General features: G+C 31.7%; 1 protein-coding gene and 1 non-coding gene across 5 annotated transcripts; both read left to right on the top strand.

Moving 5' to 3' along the window:
- Positions 1–1,020: 1,020 nt before the first annotated feature.
- Positions 1,021–1,128, top strand: LOC112714597 (small nucleolar RNA R71). Its single transcript, XR_003159306.1, has one exon. It is a non-coding gene; the product is annotated as a small nucleolar RNA R71 (small nucleolar RNA).
- Positions 1,129–19,962: 18,834 nt separating this feature from the next.
- Positions 19,963–22,168, top strand: LOC112695968 (LOB domain-containing protein 25). Of its 4 annotated transcripts, none has more exons than XM_072199473.1 (2): positions 19,963–20,330; positions 20,606–22,168. In XM_072199473.1, exon 2 carries the CDS (start codon positions 21,303–21,305, stop codon positions 21,897–21,899), a length of 597 nt encoding a protein of 198 aa, XP_072055574.1. In that variant the 5' UTR covers positions 19,963–20,330; positions 20,606–21,302; the 3' UTR covers positions 21,900–22,168. The 4 variants fall into 4 exon arrangements, with proteins under 4 accessions (XP_072055574.1, XP_072055573.1, XP_072055570.1 ...); XM_072199472.1 differs by having other exon boundaries at positions 20,023–20,383; positions 21,288–22,168; XM_072199469.1 differs by having other exon boundaries at positions 20,025–20,330; positions 21,288–22,168.
- The last annotated feature ends 559 nt before the right edge of the window (positions 22,169–22,727 follow it).

Here is a 22,727-nt window from a genome sequence, read left to right as displayed (position 1 = left end):
CTTGCTACCCAGTTGGTGTTTTTTGGGGCTTAAAAGATGCCTCTTGTTTGTGCTCCAATTTCATGCCCACTATAGACTATTATATATTTTTGGAAAGCTCTAAATGTCAGCTTTCTAACGCAACTGAAATCACCTCAGTTGGACCTCTGTAACTCAAGTTATGCTCCTTTGACGTAGACAAGGTCGCTGGCACAGTCGCTAGCGTTACTGGAAAACGTGAGTCACGATAACGCTAGCGATTATGGGCCTAATGTTGCTAGGTTCTGGAGCTCAAACTTAATGTCCACCCTAAACTATTATATATTGTTAGAAAGCTCTGGATGTCTACTTTCCAACGCCTTTGAAAGCGCATCATTTAGAGCTTTACAGCTCGAGTTACACTTATTAGAAGATGAAGATGTCAGTTGGCCTTACTACAGGTTGATACCATGTTCATCTTTGCACTTTCGGGGCAGATTTTCTCCCTCAAAATTAGTGTCCACCATGTAGTGCCATATATGCTTGGAAAAGATGATGGAAAATCTTGCTATTGCTGAGCCTATTTCTTCCACCATTAGGCTTTTGTTGATCTTTCCATGAGAAATTTGGATGATTTATCCATGAAGAATTATAGGTGTTTCCATAAGGTTCACCCATGTAATTTACCTCTGCTATTGCAGGGTTCTCAGGATCATAAGCTTTTTCTTCAGAAGATGCCTCTTGAGTACTGTTGGATGCATTTTGCCATCCATTCAGACTTTGAGAAATCATGTTGACTTGCTGAGTCAACATTTTGTTCTAAGCCAATATGGCATTCAGAGCATCAATTTCAAGAACTCCCTTCCTCTGAGGCATCCCATTATTCACAGAATTTCTCTCAGAAGTGTACATGAACTGGTTATTTGTAACCTTGTCAATAAGTTCTTGAGCTTCTGCAGGCATTTTCTTTAGGTGAATGGATCCACCTGCAGAATGGTCCAGTGACATCTTGGAAAACTCAGATAGACTATAATAGAATATATCCAAAATGGTCCATTCTGAAAGCATGTCAGAAGGACACATTTTGGTCATCTGTTTGTATCTTTCCCAAGCTTCATAGAGGGATTCATCATCTTTTTGTTTGAAGGTCTGAACATCCACTCTAAGCTTGCTCAGCTTTTGAGGAGGAAAAAACTTAGCCAAGAAGGCCGCGACCAGCTTATCCCAGGATTCCAGGCTATCTTTAGGTTGTAAGTTCAACAATGTTCTAGCTCTATCTCTTACAGCAAAAGGGAAAAGCATGAGCCTGTAGACTTTAGGATCTACTCCATTAGTCTTAACAGTCTCACAGATCTACAAGAACTTAGTTAAAAACTGATAGGGATCTTCTGATGGAAGTCCATGGAACTTGCAGTTCTGTTGCATTAGAGCAACTAGTTGAGGTTTCAGCTCAAAATTATTTGCTCCAATGGCAGGGATTGAGATGCTTCTTCCATCAAACTTGGAAGTAGGTGTAGTATAGTCACTAAGCATCCTCCTTACATTATTGTTGTTGGGTTCGGCTACCATATCCTTTTCTTGTTCGAAAATTTCAGTAAGATTGTCTCTAGATTGTTGTATTTTAGCTTCTCTCAGTTTCCTCTTTAGAGTCCTTGGATCAACTTCAACAAGAATGCATTTTCCCTTATTCCTGCTTATATGAAAAAGAAGAGAACAGAAAAGGAAGAGGAATCATCTATGTCACAGTATAGATATTCCTTTATGTTGGTAGAAGAAGGAAGGAATAGAAGAAGGAAAAGAGTTAAGAATCCAAACACAAGGGGGAAGATAGGTTCGAATTCTTGAGATGAAGAGAAGTGTTAGTAAATAAATAAATAAATAGAAGAAGATGAGAGGGAGAGAATTTCGAAAATAAATTTTGAAAAAGGGTTAGTGATTTTCGAGAATTAAGAGAAGAAAAACAATTAAAATTAAAATTTGAAACAATTAGTTAATTAAAAGAATTTTGAAAAAGAGGAAGATGATTTTTCGAAAATTAGAGAGAGAAAAATAGTTAGGTGGTTTGAAAAAGATAAGAAACAAACAAAAAATCAATTAGTTAGTTGAAAAAGATTTGAAAATCAATTTTGAAAAGATAAGAAGTTAGAAAAGATATTTTGAAATCAAATTTTTTAAAAAGATATGATTTGAAAAAGATATTTTAAAAAGATATGATTGAAAAAGATATTTTGAAAAAGATTTAATTTTTAAAATTAAAATTGATTACTTGACTAACAAGAAACTAAAAGATATGGTTCTAGAATTTAAAGATTGAACCTTTCTTAACAAGAAAGTAACAAACTTCAAATTTTTTAATCAATCACATTAATTGTTAGTAAAGTTTTCGAAATTTTGAAATAAAGATAAGAAAAAGATTTTGAAAATAAATTTTAAAAATTTTCAAAAATAATAGAAAAAAATAAAAAAGATTTGATTTTTGAAAAAGATTTTGAAAAGATAAGATTTTTAAAATTGAAAATTTGACTTGACTTATAAGAAATAGCTAAGTTTTAAAAATTTTTTACTAAGTCAACTCAAATTTTCGAAAATTATGAGCAAAATAAGGAAAATATATTTTTTTATTTTTGAATTTTTAATGAGGAGAGAGAAAAATACAAATATGACCCAAAACATAAAAATTTTGGATCAAAACACTTAATGCATACAAGAACACTATGAATGTCAAGATGAACACCAAGAACACTTTGAAGATCAAGATGAACATCAAGACTTATTTTTGAAAATTTTTCAAGAAAAGAAAAATATGCAAGACACCAAACTTGAATTTTCAATGCTTAGACACTATGAATGCAAAAATGCATATGAAAAACAACAAAAGACACAAAACAAGAAAACATAAAGATCAAACAAGAGGATTTATCAAGAACAACTTGAAGATCATGAAGAACACATGCATGAATTTTCGAAAAATGCAAAAATTTTGAAAACATGCAATTGACACCAAACTTAAAAATTGACTCAAGACTCAAACAAGAAACATAAAATATTTTTGAATTTTATGATTTTCTAAATTTTTTTGGATTTTTTACGAAAATTTTTTTTAGAGAAACGAAAACAAATAAAAATAAAAAAAATTATTGAAAGGTTTTTGAAAAATTTTTGAAAAGAAAATCACCTAATCTGAGCAACAAGATAAACCGTCAGTTGTCCAAACTCGAACAATCCCCGGCAACAGCGCCAAAAACTTGGTGCACGAAATTGTGATCATCAACAATGGCACCAAAAACTTGGTAGCACTCTCAAACGTGAATCACACTTTGTCACAACTTCGCACAACTAACCAGCAAGTGCACTGGTCGTCCAAGTAATACCTTACATGAGTAAGGGTCGATCCCACGGAGATTGTTGGTAAGAAGCAAGCTATGGTCATCTTGTAAATCTCAGTTAGGCAGATAATAAATGGTTATGGAGTTTTATAAAATAATAATAAATAAAGCATAAAATAAGATAGAGATACTTATGTAAATCATTGGTAGGAATTTTAGATAAGTGTATGGAGATGCTGTGTTCCTTCTGAATCTCTGCTTTCCTGCTGCTTTCATCCAATCCTTCTTACTCCTTTCCATGGCAAGCTGTATGTAGGGCATCACTGTTGTCAATGGCTACTTCCCATCCTCTCAGTGAAAATGGTCCAAATGCTCTTGTCACAGCACGGCTAATCATCTGTCGGTTCTCGATCATGTTGGAATAGAATCCATTGATTCTTTTGCGTTTGTCATCACGCCCAACAATCGCGAGTTTGAAGCTCGTCACAGCCATTCAATACCTGAATCCTACTTAGAATACCACAGACAAGGTTTAGAGTTTTCGGATCCTCAAGAGTGGCCGCCAAAGGATTCTAGCTTATACCACGAAGATTCGGATTAAGGAATCCAAGAGATACACGCTCGTTCTAAGGTAGAACGGAAGTGGTTGTCAATCACGCGTTCATAGGTGAGAATGATGATGAGTGTCACGGATCATCACATTCATCATGTTGAAGTCCAAGAATATCTTAGAACAAGAATAAGCTGAATTGAATAGAAAATAGTAGTAATTGCTTTAAAACTCGAGGTACAGCAGAGCTCCACACCCTTAATCTATGGTGTGTAAAAACTCCACCGTTGAAAATACATAAGTGATCAAGGTTCAGGCATGGCCGAATGGCCAGCCCCCAAAGTCTAAGAACTAAACGTCCAAAGATGGATGCTAAGATAAAAGACGAAACCAAGATGTCTAATACAATAGTAAAATATCCTATTTATATTAGACTAGCTACTAGGGTTTACAGAAATAAGTAATTAATGCAGAAATCAACTTCCGGGACCCACTTGGTGTGTGCTTGCGCTGAGCTTGAGATTTACACGTGCAGAGGTTCTCTTGGAGTTAAACGCCAAGTTGTAATGTGTTTTTGGCGTTTAACTCTGGTTTATGACTTGTTTTTGGCGTTTGACTCCAAAATGCAGCATGGAACTGGCGTTGAACGCCAGTTTGTGTCTTCTAAGTTCGAATAAAGTATCGACTATTAATATTTCTGGAAAGCTCTGGATGGCTACTTTCCAACGCCGTTGAAAGCGCGCCATTTGGAGTTCTTTAGCTCCAGAAAATTCATTTCGAGTGCAGGGAGGTCAAAATCCAACAACATCAGCAGTCTTTTGTCAGCCTCCTATCAGATTTTTGTTCAGGTCCCTCAATTTCAGCCAGAAGATACCTGAAATCACAGAAAAACACACAAACTCATAATAAAGTCCAGAAATATGAATTTTGCATAAAAACTAATGAAAACATCCTAAAAGTAGCTAGATCCTACAAAAAATACCTAAAAACAATGCCAAAAAGCGTATAAATTATCCGCTCATCATAACTCATCTGAAAATGAATTTGTGTTGTTTGCCAAAAAATTTAGGAAAATGGTGAAGTTCAAGGAAAGAGGCAGGGGAAGCAGCTCAAGAAAATAAAAGAAAGATTTCAGCAAGGTGACATGCTACAATTGCAAGGAGACTGGGCATTTTAAATCTGATTGCCCTAAATTAAAGAAGGAGGAGAAGCCAAATAGAGGAAAGAAAAAGGGACTGATGGCTTCATGGGAGGACTTGGAAAATGACTCAGAAGATGATGAAGAATCTGAGGCCAAGTCATAACCATGTCTCATGGCCGATCATAATGATCAGGTTTGCCTAGCATCCAAGCGGAAAGACAATATGTGGTATATGGACAGCGGATGTTCTAGGCATATGACCGGAAAGACAACCTTCTTCATAAAGCTTGGTGAATATGATGGAGGATTCGTCACTTTCGGTGATGATGGTAAAGGAAAAACAGAGGCCATTGGAAAAGTTGGTAAAAGTTTTTCTTCTTGTATAAATGATGTTCTTCTTGTTGATGGTTTGAAACATAATTTACTTAGTGTTAGCCAATTGTGTGATCTTGGCTTTGAAGTTGTTTTTAGAAAGTTTGTGTGTTTGGTTGTATGTGAAAAATCTGGGGATATTTTGTTTGAGGCTAAAAGGTGTAATAACGTATATGGATTAATTCTTAAGGACTTGAAGGATCAAAAAGTAACATGTTTTACCTCTCTTGAATCAAAAAAATGGCTATGGCATAAGAAATTGGGTCATGCTAGCATGTACCAAATTTCTAAGCTAGTTAAGAAAAACTTGGTAAAAGGAATTCCAAATATTAAATTTGATAAGGATCTTACTTGTGATGCTTGTCAATTAGGCAAACAAGTAAAATCCTCTTTTAAAACAAAAGATGGAATTTCAACCAAAAGCCTATTAGAGATGTTACACATTGATCTTTTTGGACCAACAAGAACTCAAAGTTTAGGAGGTAAACACTATGGCTTAGTGGTGGTGGATGATTACTCTAGATTCGGTTGGGTACTTTTTCTTGCTCATAAAAATGATGCTTTTCATGCCTTTGCAACCCTTTGCAAAAGAATTCAAAATGAAAAAGATTTAAAAGTTGCACGTTTGAGAAGTGATCACGAAAAGGAATTTGAAAACCAAGACTTTGAAAAATTCTGTGATGATTTTGGAATTGCTCACAATTTTTCATGCCCTAGAACACCTCAACAAAATGGGGTTGTTGAAAGAAGGAATAGAAGCCTTCAAGAGATGACTAGGGCTATGTTGTGCGAAAATGAAGTTCCAAAATTTCTATGGGCTGAAGTTGTGAATACATCTTATTATTTTTGAATAGGACCATAATTAGAAAAGGGTTGAAGAAAACTCCTTATGAGCTATGGAAAGGAACCCCTCCTAATCTTAAGTATTTTCATATTTTTGGATGCAAATGCTTTGTGCTTAATAACAAAGAAAATCTTGGTAAATTTGATCCAAAATCGTATGAGGAAATGTTTGTTGGATATTCCACCACTAGCAAAGCTTATAGAATTTACCTCAAAGAGCATAGAACCATAGAGGAATCCATACATGTATCATTTTGTAATTCTAATTCAATTCTCAGTACTGTGATAGATAATGATTCAAATTGTGAAGATGTTATCATTAAAGAAACCAATCAAGAAAATCCCAAGTTTGTTTAAAATGAAGAATCTGTCCGTCCAATTTTGTCTCGTCAGAATGGAGGAGACATTTCCATTTTGTCTTCTGAGCCAGCAAGAGAATCTGGAACAGAGCAACCCACATAAGCTCATCAAAGCTCAACACCACTCTGAAAGCCAAGAGAATGGAAGTCCATGAGGGGTTATCCTCATGACTTTATCATTGGTGATCCCTCTCAAGGTGTAACAACAAGATCCTCAACAAAAAGGCAATCCGAACCTAGCAGTTTTGCCCTCTTGTCACAAATGGAGCCCAACAATGTAAAACAAGCTCTTGAAGATCCACCATGGGTCAAAGCTATGCAAGAGGAGTTAGCTCAATTTGACAAAAATGAGGTTTGGACACTAGTACCTCATCCTGATAGTAAGAAAGTAACAGGTACTAAGTGGGTCTTTAAAAATAAACTTGGTGAGGATGGACAAGTTGTTCGTAACAAGGCTAGATTAGTAGCCCGAGGTTACGATCAAGAAGAGGGTATAGATTTTGATGAGTCTTTTGCTCCGGTAGCTAGAATGGAAGCAATTAGGTTGCTTCTTGCCTATGCTGCCCATAAGGGTTTCAAAATGTTTCAAATGGATGTTAAATGTGCTTTCCTTAATGGCTTTATTGATAGAGAAGTGTATGTGGCATAACCCCTTGATTTTGAACATAAAGATTTCCCAAATCATGTTTTCAAACTATCAAAGGCCCTTTATGGCCTTAGACAAGCTCCAAGAGCTTGGTATGAAAGGCTTAGTGCCTTCCTATTGGAAAATCACCTTCAAAGGGGTAACACGGATACTACTTTATTTATTAAAGCATCTAATGATGATATTCTCTTAGTTCAAGTTTATGTGGATGACATTTTGTTTTGATCGGCCAATTAGTCCTTGTGTGAAGAGTTTGGAAAACTCATGACTAGTGAGTTCGAAATGAGTTTAATGGGAGAGCTAACTTTCTTTCTTGGTCTCCAAATTAAACAAACTCCTAGTGGCACTTTTATTCACCAAGGAAAGTATGCACTAGAACTAATCAGGAAATTTGGCCTAGAAAATTCTAAATCGATGGGAACACCAATGCATCCTAACACTAAACTTGAAAAGGATGATAATGGGAAAGATGTGGATGAAACAAGGTATAGAGGAATGATAGGTTCACTCATGTACCTTACTTTCTCTAGACCAGATATTGTTCAAAGTGTGGGTGTATGTTCAAGATTTCAATCTCACCCAAAAGAATCCCATCTTTCAGCCGTTAAACGCATCATTAGATACATTAAGGGAACTAGTGATTATGGCTTATGGTATGCAAAATCTGATGATTTTTGTGCAGTAGGATTTTGTGATGCAGATTATGCGGGAGATCGGGTGGATAGAAGAAGCACATTGGGCATGTGTTGCTTCCTTGGAAGCTCACTCAACATGTGGTCAAGCAAGAAACAAGCCACAGTAGCTCTATCCACAGCCGAAGCTGAATATATCTCTGCCTCCGCTTATTTTTCACAATTAATTTGGTTGAAAACTTAATTAGAAGATTACAAATTAAAAATCAATAATATACCCTTGTCTTGTGACAATATGAGTGCTATAAACATTTCAAAAAATCCTGTTTTTCACTCAAGAACCAAGCACATTGAGATTAAATATCATTTTATTAGAGAACATGTGCAAAAGGGTACTATTGATATTCAATTTGTAAAATCTGAAGAACAACTTGTTGACATTTTTACAAAACCCTTATGTGAAGACAGATTCTGCACCTTAAGAAACAGTTTGGGAATGATAAAATTAAGTTCTGTTGAAAATTGTGAACTTTTTTATTCTGTTTGGTTTTGTCTCGTAGGAAAGTAGGAGACAAATGTTGAACGGGCCATGATACAGGGGGAGACTGCGCTGATATTAATTATCTTGGGCCCCACAAAAATCTCTTTGACCTTGCTCTGACTTGTTTTTTAGTTTTCCTTAATCATACTTTTGGGAAGTTGTCAAATCAAATCTTTATCCCTCCCTCATCCCTTGATTCTAGGAACTATTTTCACTTGTCTTGAATTATTATGGACTGCATTGCTATTTCCTCATTTTTCGCAGGGTCCCTCCTTGATGACAAAAGGGGGAGGAGAAGAGAAAAAGGCTGAATTAAAACTGTTATGTTTCATTGATTTGTTGCATTATTTTGCAGACCTATTTTGCTCTGTTTTATTCTCTGATCTGGCTCTATTTTGAGCACTTTGTGTTAGTGGATTAATTTCGAGTTAAACTTTGATTGTCATTTGCTCAAATGCATGTGTGCTGACTGGACCATTGTATTTTGGTGAAAAACAAATATTCTACCTTTTGTGTGTTGTTTTCATTTTTTTGCAAAACCCTTTTGATGACAAAAGGGGGAGGAATGACCGCAAAATTGAAATTGAGAGAAAACAGGGGATAAAATCCTTTGTGGATTCATGATCATCCTTGTTTCAATTATTTGTTGTGGTGATCTGCCTGATACATTTGATGCATTTGATTTACTTTTGTGGATTTGTTTGCTGCATCATGGATTAGGAATTATTTTTGGCAGTTCCTTTAAGCTTTGATATGTAAATAATTCTGAGAGTCGTTGTGTTTTGAGATGATCATGTTTGATTAAAAATGTTTTCCTTGCTATGATAATTTTGCTCTAATATGTTTACTGAAAAATATTTTCAAATGACTTGAACAGCAATTTCTTAAAACATCAAAAAAATATTTTTGATTGATATGTACTCAATTGCCTTGTGTATGTTTGAGCAGAAAATCAATTCATGATAACAAATGAGTTTTGCTTATCACTCCAATTCTGCTCATAAATTAAGCATTCAACATTACAAAATTTTATATGTTGAATAACATAGTTGCCTTAAGCTTGATTTCAAAAGTTACAGGAAAAGCTTCCCTTGGTAAAATGGCATACATTTAGGGGGAGCCTTGTAACAAATGGAAAGGGGGAGAAATACTAATCTTCAAGAGAGAGTACTCTACACTCTAATCTTTAATTTCTTTCCATTTCAATTTTTAATAATGTTTATCATCAAGGGGGAGATTGATGAGTTTGAAAAACTCTAATTTATTTGGATGATGAACAAACATTATTGAAATAACTAATTACAAAATTATTAATTTGTTTTTTATCTAACATATGTTGATTAATAATTTTGTGCTGCAGATTTTGCATTGGGCCGAATAGTAAAGAAAAGATACGAAGCCCAGTATGAAATCAAAATTCAGCCTTATGCAAATTATGATATGAATGTTGGCTGAATTGTTTAGATGGGCCAGATTCTATTAACATTATTATTGGCCCATATTTAACTAAAGATCCAATGCTTGTTTCGAAACCAATTGAGAGAGAAAGCAAATATTTTGCTTCATGCTTCCAACGGATTCTATTTCCATCATGTGATGGATTTCAAATTCATTTAACTTGAATTAAACTTGCATTGGAAACATGAAAGACAGTTAGCTATTGATTTGATGGACATCATCAATGCTACACGCTACCTAAAGCAAGGGAAGTGGGAAACTTAATTCACTTTATCACATTCATTAATTATTTCAAGTTTCTCTTTCTTCACTCTCATCTCTCTTCTCCTACTTCGGTCATATCAACAGAGAAAGCATGGAAGCTAAAGCTAGCCATCGAAGAGATGAAGATTCAAGCAACAAGACCATCACAATGATGGCAAGAAAAAAAAACAGAAAAATATGTTGTGGCTAAGATCTTCAACCAAGAAAGGAAAGATTTGGTGAAGAGATCTCAGCTTCTCCGTACAAAAAATGGTTGATGAAGATTTTGGTCAGTAGAGGAAGACTTCTTGGAGGTATGGCTTGTCTCTACATTTTGGGTTCACTCATCACAGATGGTAGCTAGGGTAGCTACGTGAAGAAGGAAGCAAAAGTGGAGCAGGAGGAGCTGTCATCATCAAGCATGCATCAAGGGCTAGGAGTTCATCTTGGAGTGCAAGGCAAGATGGAAGGCTCGGATTGATGATTGTTGGTGACCAAAGAAGATCCAGAGGTAATTGCATGTTGGTTTTAACGTTCGGTTATCTCTCCTTTCTCTTTGGCCGAACCAGTTTGCATGAAGAAAAAGAAGTTTGGCTTGGTTCAACACTTCAACCGTGGAGGCTTCCCCTTCTATAAATAAGGGAGAACAACCAGGGCTTGAAGCAAGGAGAAAGGAGTGAGAGTGCAAGGCACAGAGTTCTCAGAGCTACCTAAGCTAACAGAAGTTCTTCTCCTTCAATGTATCTCATTTTGTATTTTTCTGTTTAATTTTGTCTATCTTGAGTCTCATGGAAAAAGGCAAACAGTGAGGTTTGAATGAAAAAGCCATAGAGCGAAAAAAGGCAGAGTGCACAAAATTAAAAGAAAATGCCATAGATGTCCTTAGAGTTTCTTTGTACATCTGTGTTGTGTTTCATGATTCTGTGGGAATCCCCTTGCAAGTTGGGTTAGCACTTAGCAGTTGAAAGCTTGGAAGTAATCAAGTCAAGTTCAGTTTTGGGTTTAGATTCTGGACTTGTCCCGGATAGGAAGGGTAGTTCCTAGGGAGAATTGGTGTTTATAATCAAAGATGATTATAGTGAAATTTCATTATTTTTGTGATGGAGACTGGATGTAGGCTGCTGATGAGTGGATAATTTATACGCTTTTGGGGGGTAATTTCATGTAGATTTTAGTATGTTTTAATTAGTTTTTAATAGAATTTTATTAGTTTTTAAGCAAAAATCATATTTCTGGATTTTACTATGAGTTTGTGTGTTTTTCTGCAATTTCAGGTATTTTCTGGCTGAAATTGAGGGAGCTGAGCAAAAATCTGATTTAGGCTAAAAAAGGACTGCTGATGCTATTGGATTCTGACCTCCCTGCACTCGGAATGGATTTTTTGGAGTTACAGGAGTCCAATTGGTGCGCTCTCAATTGGGTTGGAAAGTAGACATCTAGGGCTTTCTAGAAATATATAATAGTTCATACTTTGCACGAAGATAGACGACATAAAATGGCGTTCAACGCCAGTTCCATGTTGCAGTCTGGCGTTCAGCGCCAGAAACAGGTTGCAAGTTGGAGTTCAACGCCAGAAACAGGTTACAACCTGGTGTTCAACTCCAGAAACAGCCCAAGCACGTAAGAAGCTTAAGTCTTAGCCCCAGCACACACCAAGTGGGCCCCAGAAGTGGATTTCTGCACCAATTATCTTAGTTTACTCATTTTCTGTAAACCTAGGTTACTAGTTTAGTATTTAAACAACTTTTAGAGACTTATTTTGTATCTCATGACATTTTTTAGATCTGAATTTTATACTCTTTGATGGCATGAGTCTCTAAACTCCATTGTTGGGGGTGAGGAGCTCTGCAGCGTCTCGATGAATTAATGCAATTATTTCTGTTTTTCATTCAAACATGCTTGTTCCTATCTAAGATGTTCATTCGCGCTTCACTATGAAGAAGGTGATGATCCGTGACACTCATCACCTTCCTCAATCCACGAACGTGTGCCTGACAACCACCTCCATTCTACATCAGATTGAATGAGTATCTCTTAGATTTCTTAATCAGAATCTTCGTGGTATAAGCTAGAATTGATGGCGGCATTCATGAGAATCCGGAAAGTCTAAACCTTATCTGTGGTATTCCGAGTAGGATTCAAGGATTGAATGGCTGTGACGAGCTTCAAACTCGCGATTGTTGGGCGTAGTGACAAACGCAAAAGGATCAATGGATCTTATTCCGACATGATCGAGAACCAACAGGTGATTAGCCGTGCTGTGGCAGAGCATTTGGACCATTTTCACTGAGAGGATGGGAAGTAGCCATTGAGAACGGTGACACCCTACACACAGCTTGCCATGGAAGGAACTTTGCACTTTTGAAAGTGAGGAAGCATTATGTTACAGAAATTCAGAAGACAAAGCATCTCCAAAACTCCAACATATTCTCCATTATTGCATAATAAGTAAATTCGAATTTTTCAACATCATTTACTATTTTTATTCCAACTTTGTATTATTTAATCCATGTCCTCTTGTTCATTTGCAAGTCAACTGATAATCATAATTGGTATCCTGACTAAGAATAACAAGATAGCCATAGATTGCTTCAAGCCAACAATCTCCGTGGGATTCGACCCTTACTCACGTAAGGTATTACTTGGACGACCCAGTGCACTTGCTGGTTAGTTGTGCGGATTGCAAAAGTGTGATTGCAATTTCGTGCACCAGCTGCACTGCACTTAGCAGCTGAACCAGGATATATATGGGTGTATTTTTTTCTATCTTCTACGCCATTTCTGTTTCTGCTGCATAGGAAATAAAACTGGAAGATATCTCGTGTTGGGTCACGAGATAAAAAGAAAAAGTCTCGTGACTAGGTACGAGACAAAAATTAAAAAGTCTCCGAAAGTTGTTTCAAAGACCAGCAAGTGTTATTAAGTGAAAAAGGGGCTAAGATTCAACTCCCACTTCTCTTAGCCACTGAAACCATCAACATTCTTTTTTCTTGTTGTTGTATCTTGTTGTTACTGTTGGTGTTTCTTGCATTGTTTTTTTCTTCTACTTTTGTTTTAAAACTTTTGTTGTTGTTGTTGATGCTGTGAAAATCCTTGTTGTTGATGATACTTTATTTTTTTTAATGATAATTTTATTTAAATTTATTTTAGTGCCTATAGAAACCGAAGCATAAATTTTGGATGAAGAAGAAAAAGAAGAGAAATCGAGTATTTTGGTGTAGAAAGTTGTTGGAGAAGGTTGTTTGACAAGGATATTTTGATCCGAACGATATTTTAAAACCAGGTTAAATCTTAGGGACAAGTTCGAATACAAAAACAAGTTAAAGATGAATAAAACTTTCAGCCTAAACCTTAAACACTAAAATCATACTTAACCCCTATATTTTTGACACATGTATCAACTTTCAAACAAAGTGACTAACCTAGCCGGGGAGACCACGATATATTGACCATGGTGTAAATTTTTTGTCACGAAACTTTTTCATTCACAATAATCAATTATTGAACTAGAATTTAGCTAAACATACAATCATAAATAATAATGGCTGATGAGGTAGTTAATTTTGGATGTGTCAATAATATCTTTTAGATACAAATGCCTGCACACAAGATACTAACATGCAACTTAGTAAACACATCTTCTGTGGCCAGACAATGAAAGGTGTAGCCGCCCGCAGCAATTGAATTTCGACCTTTAGAGCTTCAATTCGAACATTCATTAATTTGGATATACATATGATGAAATTATTATTCATGAGTCTAATATTGAAAAGTGATTTTCTGGCTTCACTAGTCTGCCAAACAGTGCTTTATTAAATTGATAGGAGGGCTGCCGCTTTTGCTTTAATATCATTTTTAATTTCTTATTAATAAATAATATAGTGCAAGTTTTTATTTCCATAACCACTCAATTATTGGATATAATTATTTATATTTTTTTATCTATTAATTTAAGATTTTGTGATAAGTGATTTAGTGGTATTGATGAATATTTCGGATTATCCGATTTTCCTTTGCTAGTCACCTTGAAGTATTGATGATAGAGACAATACTTAGAAGATTTTTCCGAATTAGGCTTTATTACTAGTTCAAGATATATATCATGATATTATTCATCGGTCAAGTTATTTGGACCCAAAATTTAGATACCAAATGGGACATCTATTATTATGTAAGCACGTTGAATAAACTAGCTAGTGTATGTGAGATCTTGTTATAAATAATTTATTTTTAAAAAATTGATTTATTTTAGCATCCAATCATTGAATGCTACCATTTTATGTTCAAAACATTTCTTGTCGTATGAATCACATGTTTATTGCTTACTTCAAAGGACTCTAAATTCACTTAAGATAAACAAAATAGAAGTTTGGCATGTCTATTATTAGTTGAATGAACAGTTAATTCCACTCCTGATCATTATCTCAAAGAGCAATGCTAGGAGATTAGCAACTGTTGTGATTAGTAGCCATCAAATAGCCATCAATAATGATTTAATGATGTGAGAATGGTATGAAATTTCATCTAATGACTCATCTTTTTATACTGGTTACATGCTGGCCAAAATTTAATAAAATTGTTAGTCCTCTTGACTTTTCCTATCTAAAAGATAACGGCGTGTCCTAATAAAAAAAAGTTCAATTTAACTTTTGTCCCTTAACATTTTGGGACAATGCACATACAAAATTCTTTCATAATTTATACCATTAATTCTTAATAAAAATTTATTAGATATATAGCACATTTGGGTAATGATGAGCTGAAACATCAAGTCCTATACGGTTATTGATGAGAGATTTATTTGTTTTTAAATTTAAATTGATCAGATATTTATTTATTTTTGTATATCTATTTCGTTAAAATGATGTTATTTTGATGTCAAATTGTTTAAGAATTTATTTGTTAGAATTTATTTATTTTTAAAAAAATTGATATAATATTTTTTAAAATTAATATTTTATTACTATAATACTCATTATATTAGTACTCTTTTTAAAAATTATTGAATATATGATTTAATAAGTATAAATTAATTAATAAATTATTTAAATTAAAAAATATTATTTATTATAAAATAAAATAAATAATTCTCAATGTATTTTTTAAATATATAATAAAAATTTATGCAATTAAAAACATAGAATATTAATGAAAATTGAAAGACAATTTACAAATTATAGTAAACCCATTATTTGACATATGTGGCATATATAATAATAATTATAATATTCATATTAGGTTTTGATTTGCACAAAATTTTAGAGTAATGTAGAACTTAATTTGTCCTCTCTTCAAGCTAATAAATTAATAATTATTTTAATATCTTTATAATAAAATATATTAGTAGCTAACTATTAGTACTAAATGAAATAAAACACACATATACACACATAATATATATATATATATATATATATATATATATATATATATATATATATATATATATATATATATATATATATAATATATATTAAAAATCACTGAAGAACTCAAAGTATAAAAAAAATATGATAAATCTATTAATATTATATATTAACACAAGATTAGAGACAGATGAAGATTTACTGATTTATCAATATAAATAAAGAGCGATGATTTATAATAAATTTCAAGAATTATTTATATACATAGCGATATATAACTATTTAAATTAAAATGTAAATTTATATATGTAAACATGATAATTTTATTAAAAATTGATTAACTTTTATAAAATATGTGTTAATCATCGTTGTTGACTTGATGTCACTACTCATAGCTCTTTTATCGTGTAATTTTAGCAATTCTTTTGAGTAGGTTTAGTATTTTATAAAGAATGTCACTTATTTATTGTCTAATAATGCACTTATGTATTAAGTAGTAACATATTACAGTTAGGATAGAAATATTATGGCCAATAATATATATAATATTAAAAAATTATGTAAAAAATAATATAATGTAAAATTATTATAAAAATATATCGATTGAGAATATATTTTAAAATAAAAAAATATGTATGTATTTTTTTTATTAACGAAGTGGTCAATTTTTCGTATCATAAAATTTATTGATAATAGAATTTGTGTTAAATTTTTCAGTATTTTTTTAATATAATTAAAAGATAATTAGCAATAAATTTATCTTTCATTTTATTTTTGAGTTATTCTTCACAACAGTCATAATTGAAAAAGATCTCTTAGTTGTAGTAGTTAAAGCATAGAAAATTAATACCAAATGAATTAAGAAGGACGCTCACAAGAAGAAAAAAAATCCACTTTATGAGATTTGAAAAATTTTATTTAATTTAAAAATATTAGTAATAATATTTTTTTAGATTTTTTTAATATTGTTACTTACTTTTTAGATATTAGAAATCATTAATATTTAAGTTAGATTAGACTTTTATTTATATTAAACTAAATACAAAATAAATTTTTTAAAATATTAAATCATACTTAATAATTTATTACTATTAATTTTTTTTAAAAAATTGGGGTCGGGACCTCCCCTCGCCCCCTATGTCCGTCCCTGATTACAGTCATTTTTTTAAAATTATATAAGTAATTTATTAATTATATTTTTATTTTCAGTAATATTCTTTATTTTTAATTGTATAATTTTTTATTTAAACTTTTAAAAAATATACCACGAATTATTTACTTAATTTTAAATAATATTTTTAAATTTAAATAATTTATTAATTAATTTATACTTATTCTTTTAATAAGAAATGGGACTAAAGCACAAAAAAAACTACATAAAAATGATTCTAGAAAAAAAAATATTAATAACGTCTGCTATAAAATAAAAAAATATATAATAGAAGGTAAATTAAAGAAAAAATGCCATCCTAACTACAGATTAATTCATTAAAAACAGAACATTAATATAATGAATAATATATCAATAAAAAATAAATTTAAAAATTTGTATCAATATTTTTAAGATAAATAATTGTTTAACAAATAAATTCTTAATCAGTTTGACATCAAAAATATATTGTTTTATTTCAGTAAGTAAGAAAAAATAAACTTCTAACTAATTTGAATTTAAGAATAATTAAGTCTCTAATTAATTTGACAACAACAATATGATATTTAATGTGTTAATTCATCATCTACATATCCCACCTAAACAATTTTCGTTATGAATCCATGGTAAAAATGATGGAGGTGTGGTATTGTCTCAAACCGTTAGTTAGCGTTTAGTTTATGTCTAGAGACAAAGAAATATAGACACAAATTATTAGTATATTTATATTGTGTTTGGTAAAATATTGAATAAGGCATAATAAAATTTAAAAAAAATTATATTTTATAAAAATTGATAAAAAATAAAAATATAAAAAATTAATAAAAGATAAAAATATAAAAAATTGATAAAAAATAAAATGTAAAAATTAATTGTATAAAAATTAATAAAGAATAAAAATATAAAAAATTGTGTCTAATTGATTATATTTTTATTGTCTAAATATTTAAAAAAAACACTAAATACATATATTTTATATATATTTATATACTAAACTATCTATTCAAAATTTATTTCTCAACAAACAAACAATAAATATATATTAACTTATCCGTATCTCTATATCATTGTCCTTAAAACCAAACAAGGCTTTAAAGAACAAAAACTAAATTGATTTTTTATTATAAAGAGTGCTTTGTTCTTCCAAGTGATTGCCAGAAGCCGCATTGAGTGTTCATTCTTATTAGCTGGCAAGGTTTGCCATTTAAATTAACTTCCAACGTTTTATGTATTCTTTCAGTCCAATATCTTATTAGCAACTAACTCAGACAAGAGATAATTGATAAAATATATAATTGTCAAAAAAATAGTGTTATATTTTACTTGAATGTGCTTTTTTCGGTACTGTCAATATGAAGAATATAATATATCAGTAATTAAATGATATATAAGTAATTTTATAAATGTCTAAAGAATTTAAAATTAACATATCCTAATATTAATAAGATGATTTATATAAAACCTACCTAAGCTTTCAAACTTTGAATAAAAAAAGAGTATAACTAGAAAATTAGTTTTTTAAACTTGTATTAGTCTAACAATTTTTAAAATGATTTTTTATTTTAAATTTTAAATTTTAAACTATAAATTTTAAACTCTAAATATTAATTCTAAAACCTAAATCCACCCAAAAAAAGAATTATAAAAATAGTATACAATAAAAAATGACTTGATTAATTATAAAATAATTTTTTATATTTATTCAAAAGAAAATCTTATATTATCAAAGTTAACATATAAATCGGAGCCGGATGAAGTTATATTTTAAAAAAATAATAATAAAAAAGAGAAAAGAAAAAAGAAGTATTAAAATAAAATCTGATAAGCAAAACTAGCTGCTGTACATTGATAAAACCTCCCCCTCGGTGAATCCTATCCCTAACCTAACTACTGTAGTAGGTTAACAACAATCACACTTGGATTGCATGTTGTTGTGTGTTACTAGAACATACACATATACACACGTCATGTTAGATTTATAAACACAATTAAGTTCTACTACATCTTATCATGCATGATGTACATCTAAACTACATGGATACTGGTAAAAAAAAATCACACTAATCAAACAAAAAAGATGATCGTACACACTACAAACAGATGATTTTTCTGTCCGTATAAAAGAAGACAATAAAGCAAACCTCCCCAAGCCCTCAAAATTTCTAGGTCGCGCTGTGAATAATTATCAATTTTTGTTATCTTTATCAGTAATTATATATGACACGATCCCCCCTCCCCCCCCCCCCCCCCGCCCCCGCCCCCCCAAAAAAAAAAATTCTTTCTTTTTCTACCCCTACTTTTGCATGTCGTGTTTCTGTTTCTGTATATTTTTTAACGTTAGTTATTCACTTAATTTGAAAAGACACTAAAAAAATTCACTTAATTTGAAAAATTAAACTGCCAATAGGATGAACACTTTTTTTATTCCGATTAAACTACTGACAAGACGGCATTTAAATATTGTTATAAAAAGATCAACTATTAGTTTTATTTGTTGATGAAATAAAAAATTTTGATGTGTTAAATATGTAATATTTTTTATTTTTTATTTAATAATTTAAAATTTTTAAATAAATCATTTCATCAAGATATAATATCAAAATCTTTTTATTAAAATATTTAGAGCTTAATAATTATTACTATTATTTTTCTAATACAAAAAAAAATATATGTACGATTCAAAATTAAAACATTTTAAAAATGATACTTTTATTTGAAATAATGTGTTAAATACATGTCATCCTATATTTTTATTTAAATTTAATAACTTAAGTTTTCAAATTCTTATTAGTAGTAGTAACTAGGATTTGGATCTTCTAAAGTTTGAATTTCACTTTAGAGAGTAAAGTATAATCTTCTACCCTTGAATAGTTTCTCTTTCATATTTATTTTTGGTCTCACCTATAAAATCAATGGTGAGAGATCACACTTTATTCTCTAAAGTGAAATTCAAACTTTAGAGGATCCAAATCCTAGTAACTATACTAAATATACATTAATATTAAAAATAGTTATTAAAATTAATTACCAAAATAAAATATATATTAAAGATAAATTAAATTATATATATTTATTAATTATGTTAATTATTTATTAATATAAAATAAATATTAAAATATTAAATATATATTAAAAATAAATTAAATTAAATATATTTTTGTACAAAAATATATACTAACTTATTTTAATAATTAATTTCAATATACAAATATTATTTTTATATATTTATATATAAATAGATAATAACTAATTTCTATCATTTTTTGTTTGTAATTAATGATCAATTAAAACATCTTTTTTAAAAATGTTTTTAACTCATTAAAATTCAATACATATAATTATGTTAGAGAATTGAGAATGGGAGACATAGGCACATTGTTGATATTATTATTGGATGCAAGGTCATAGTCATTCTTTCTTTCTTTCTTTCTCTTTGTCTTTTGCATCCATTCATTCCTTCTCCATCATATCCACTCAATGCTCTCGATTGCCTTCCCCGGCCCTCTCCCACTCTATTACTATATACTATCACCTTTTTTCCCACTTATTAAATTATCATCATCTTTCACCCTACTCTCTCTATCTCTCTCTTCCAGTTAGGGTTTCACTCCTCAACAAATCTGAGAGAAGCTTATCCCATTATTGCTGTTTTTGTCACGGAGGAAGAAGAAGGAAAAAAAAAAAAAAGAAGCAGGTTGTGAAAACCTTATCATCCAACAAGGGAAAGGGAATAAAGAAAAAAAAGGTACTTTCAGTTCATCTCATCAAAGAAAACCTACTATACTACATCACAAACAGGTAAAAACGAACCCTTGTTCATGTGCAGCTTCCTTCTCGGATTTATGCATAGTTCTTTTTCTTTTCCTTTTTTTTCTCTGTTTTTGTTTCTTGAATTGAAGTAAGGATTAGAACTAACAATACACAAAATGGATTTATTTTTTATTTTTTTTCTTAGGGCTTTCAATTCCCATCTTTGGTTTGAGAAGGAAAATATATATGACTTGTTTGTTGATCATGCAGCTGAATTGTTCCAGCAGAAGAAAGATCCTATGTTTCCGTGCATGTTTCCTAAATAGATAATAAGTTGAAGAAGAAAAACAAAGCTAAAAGGAGAAATTCCATTTCAGACCTGACTTTTCAGAGGATTTCATTTTTATTAATAATATTTTTTCCTATCCTTCAAGTATTTACTTTAAAAAAAAAAAAGAAGAGAGATCAGAAGTGAAAGCTTGGAAAAAATATTTTTCAGAAACAATTCAGTTGTTAAAGAAGAAGCAAAGAAAAGGCGGTTATATACTTATTACAGATAATCAAAATATAAAAAAGTGACATAACAATCTTCAAACTGATGAATATAAAGGCCTAAAGGTTCTGATTAAGATGGGACTAATAATACTATTCCGATTCCAAGGTGTCCAGAAAGTTTTTTCTGTTTCGGTATAGTATCACTGATATATTCTGCAACAAAACAATAGTAATAAAGATTCTCCAAACCCTATTTCACTAACTATTCATTAATCACAAATTCATCACCATCAAGAAAGAAAAACGACGAAAGTGAAATTAATTAAGAGGGTGCAACTGAAGTAGCTAGCACAAACCAGATCCAAATTTAAAGCTTCTTCTTACTAGAGAATGAAGTAGTAGTTGAGATAGATGTGAAGAATATGAAAAGTTTTGAAGATGATTCCTTTTTTTGCAGGGAATCAAGAAGGAGATGGCATCATCAAGCTCGTACAATTCACCTTGCGCTGCCTGCAAATTCTTGAGGAGGAAGTGCATGCCAGGGTGTATCTTTGCGCCTTATTTTCCACCCGAAGAGCCTCAAAAGTTTGCAAACGTGCACAAGATCTTCGGTGCAAGCAATGTTACCAAGCTCCTCAACGAGCTTCTGCCTCATCAAAGGGAGGATGCGGTCAACTCCCTCGCTTATGAGGCAGAAGCTCGCGTGAGAGATCCTGTTTACGGCTGCGTTGGCGCCATATCATTCCTCCAAAGACAAGTCCAAAGACTTCAGAAAGAACTTGATGCCGCCAACGCCGATCTTCTCCGCTATTCCTTTACTGACATCGCTCCGACGCCGGCTCTTTCTATGCCTCCCGGACTAACCAATGCTACTTCCCTTCAACAAATTCCCCAAAGGTTTGGGGCAAGATTTGATAACGAAGGAAGTGGATTCTATAACAATAATCGCCAATATTCACCTAATATTTATTCTTACCCTTACTCTCTTCCCTGGACCGATACCTCTTCCAAGGATATCAGCGATGGGGGCGGGTTAGGTGACGGCGATGGGAGAGGAGGTAATTTGTGAATTAAGTTTGCAGTATAATACCCTTCCATCAAGGGTTTATACTTTTTGAGGCATGGTCTAAAATGTTTCTTATGGTATAATAATATTTTATAATGTCTATTATGGTTATTATTACTCTACGTAGGCTTGGTTGTTGAAGGTTCTAGTGTTTTTTATTCTCTTAATAAATTTTATCTGGTGGGATTTTTGTTATTAATTAGTTTGTTAGAGTCCTTGATTGTATGGTATTGTTGAAGAAGTTGCGAGGATCTTAGGTAGTCTTTTCGAAATCTTTTGTGTGTGTGGCTTTCTTTAGAGCCTAAAAATAAGTTGGTAGAACATGCAATAGTAGTAATGTATGTGGCTACTAGACCCTTTTAATTTGTTTGTGTATTCAGTGCAACTCTATCTAGATAGGCATGTGCAATATCTATGAAGCGGAGTTCACAATAATATTTTCTCCACTTTCTCTCTCTGTCATTGTTTATGAATAAGAATAAAATGAGGTTAACACTACTTTGATTATATATAAAGCCTAGCTCTATGGTTTAGAGTTTTGACGCTTAGTCCACTTTTTTAACACATATTTCAGCCTGTTTTAATTCTACTCAGATCAGCTATTATTTATGGAGGACCACCCTAATTTTACTTTTCTGTTCTTTGATTAATTTTTGTTTAAGTTCTCCCTTGTATCTGAATAATTGGAAATAATTGATTTTGAAGACTATTTTCCTTAGATTTCTTACTCACCTGAGCAAGTTAGTCACAACCTATCCATTCTTGAAGTTTTCTTTACTAAATGTTGTTAAATACTTCTCGGAAAAAAAAGTAGTCCTTTTATTTCCATAA

Source organism: Arachis hypogaea, chromosome 1 (genome assembly GCF_003086295.3).
Source record: "Arachis hypogaea cultivar Tifrunner chromosome 1, arahy.Tifrunner.gnm2.J5K5, whole genome shotgun sequence".
Classification (NCBI taxonomy): domain Eukaryota; kingdom Viridiplantae; phylum Streptophyta; class Magnoliopsida; order Fabales; family Fabaceae; genus Arachis; species Arachis hypogaea.
This window is presented reverse-complemented; position numbering and strand designations above follow the sequence as displayed.

Coding starts and splice junctions, on each gene's coding strand:
- LOC112695968 (XM_072199473.1), top strand. CDS start 21,303: ATGGCATCATCAAGCTCGTACAATTCACCTTGCGCTGCCTGCAAATTC.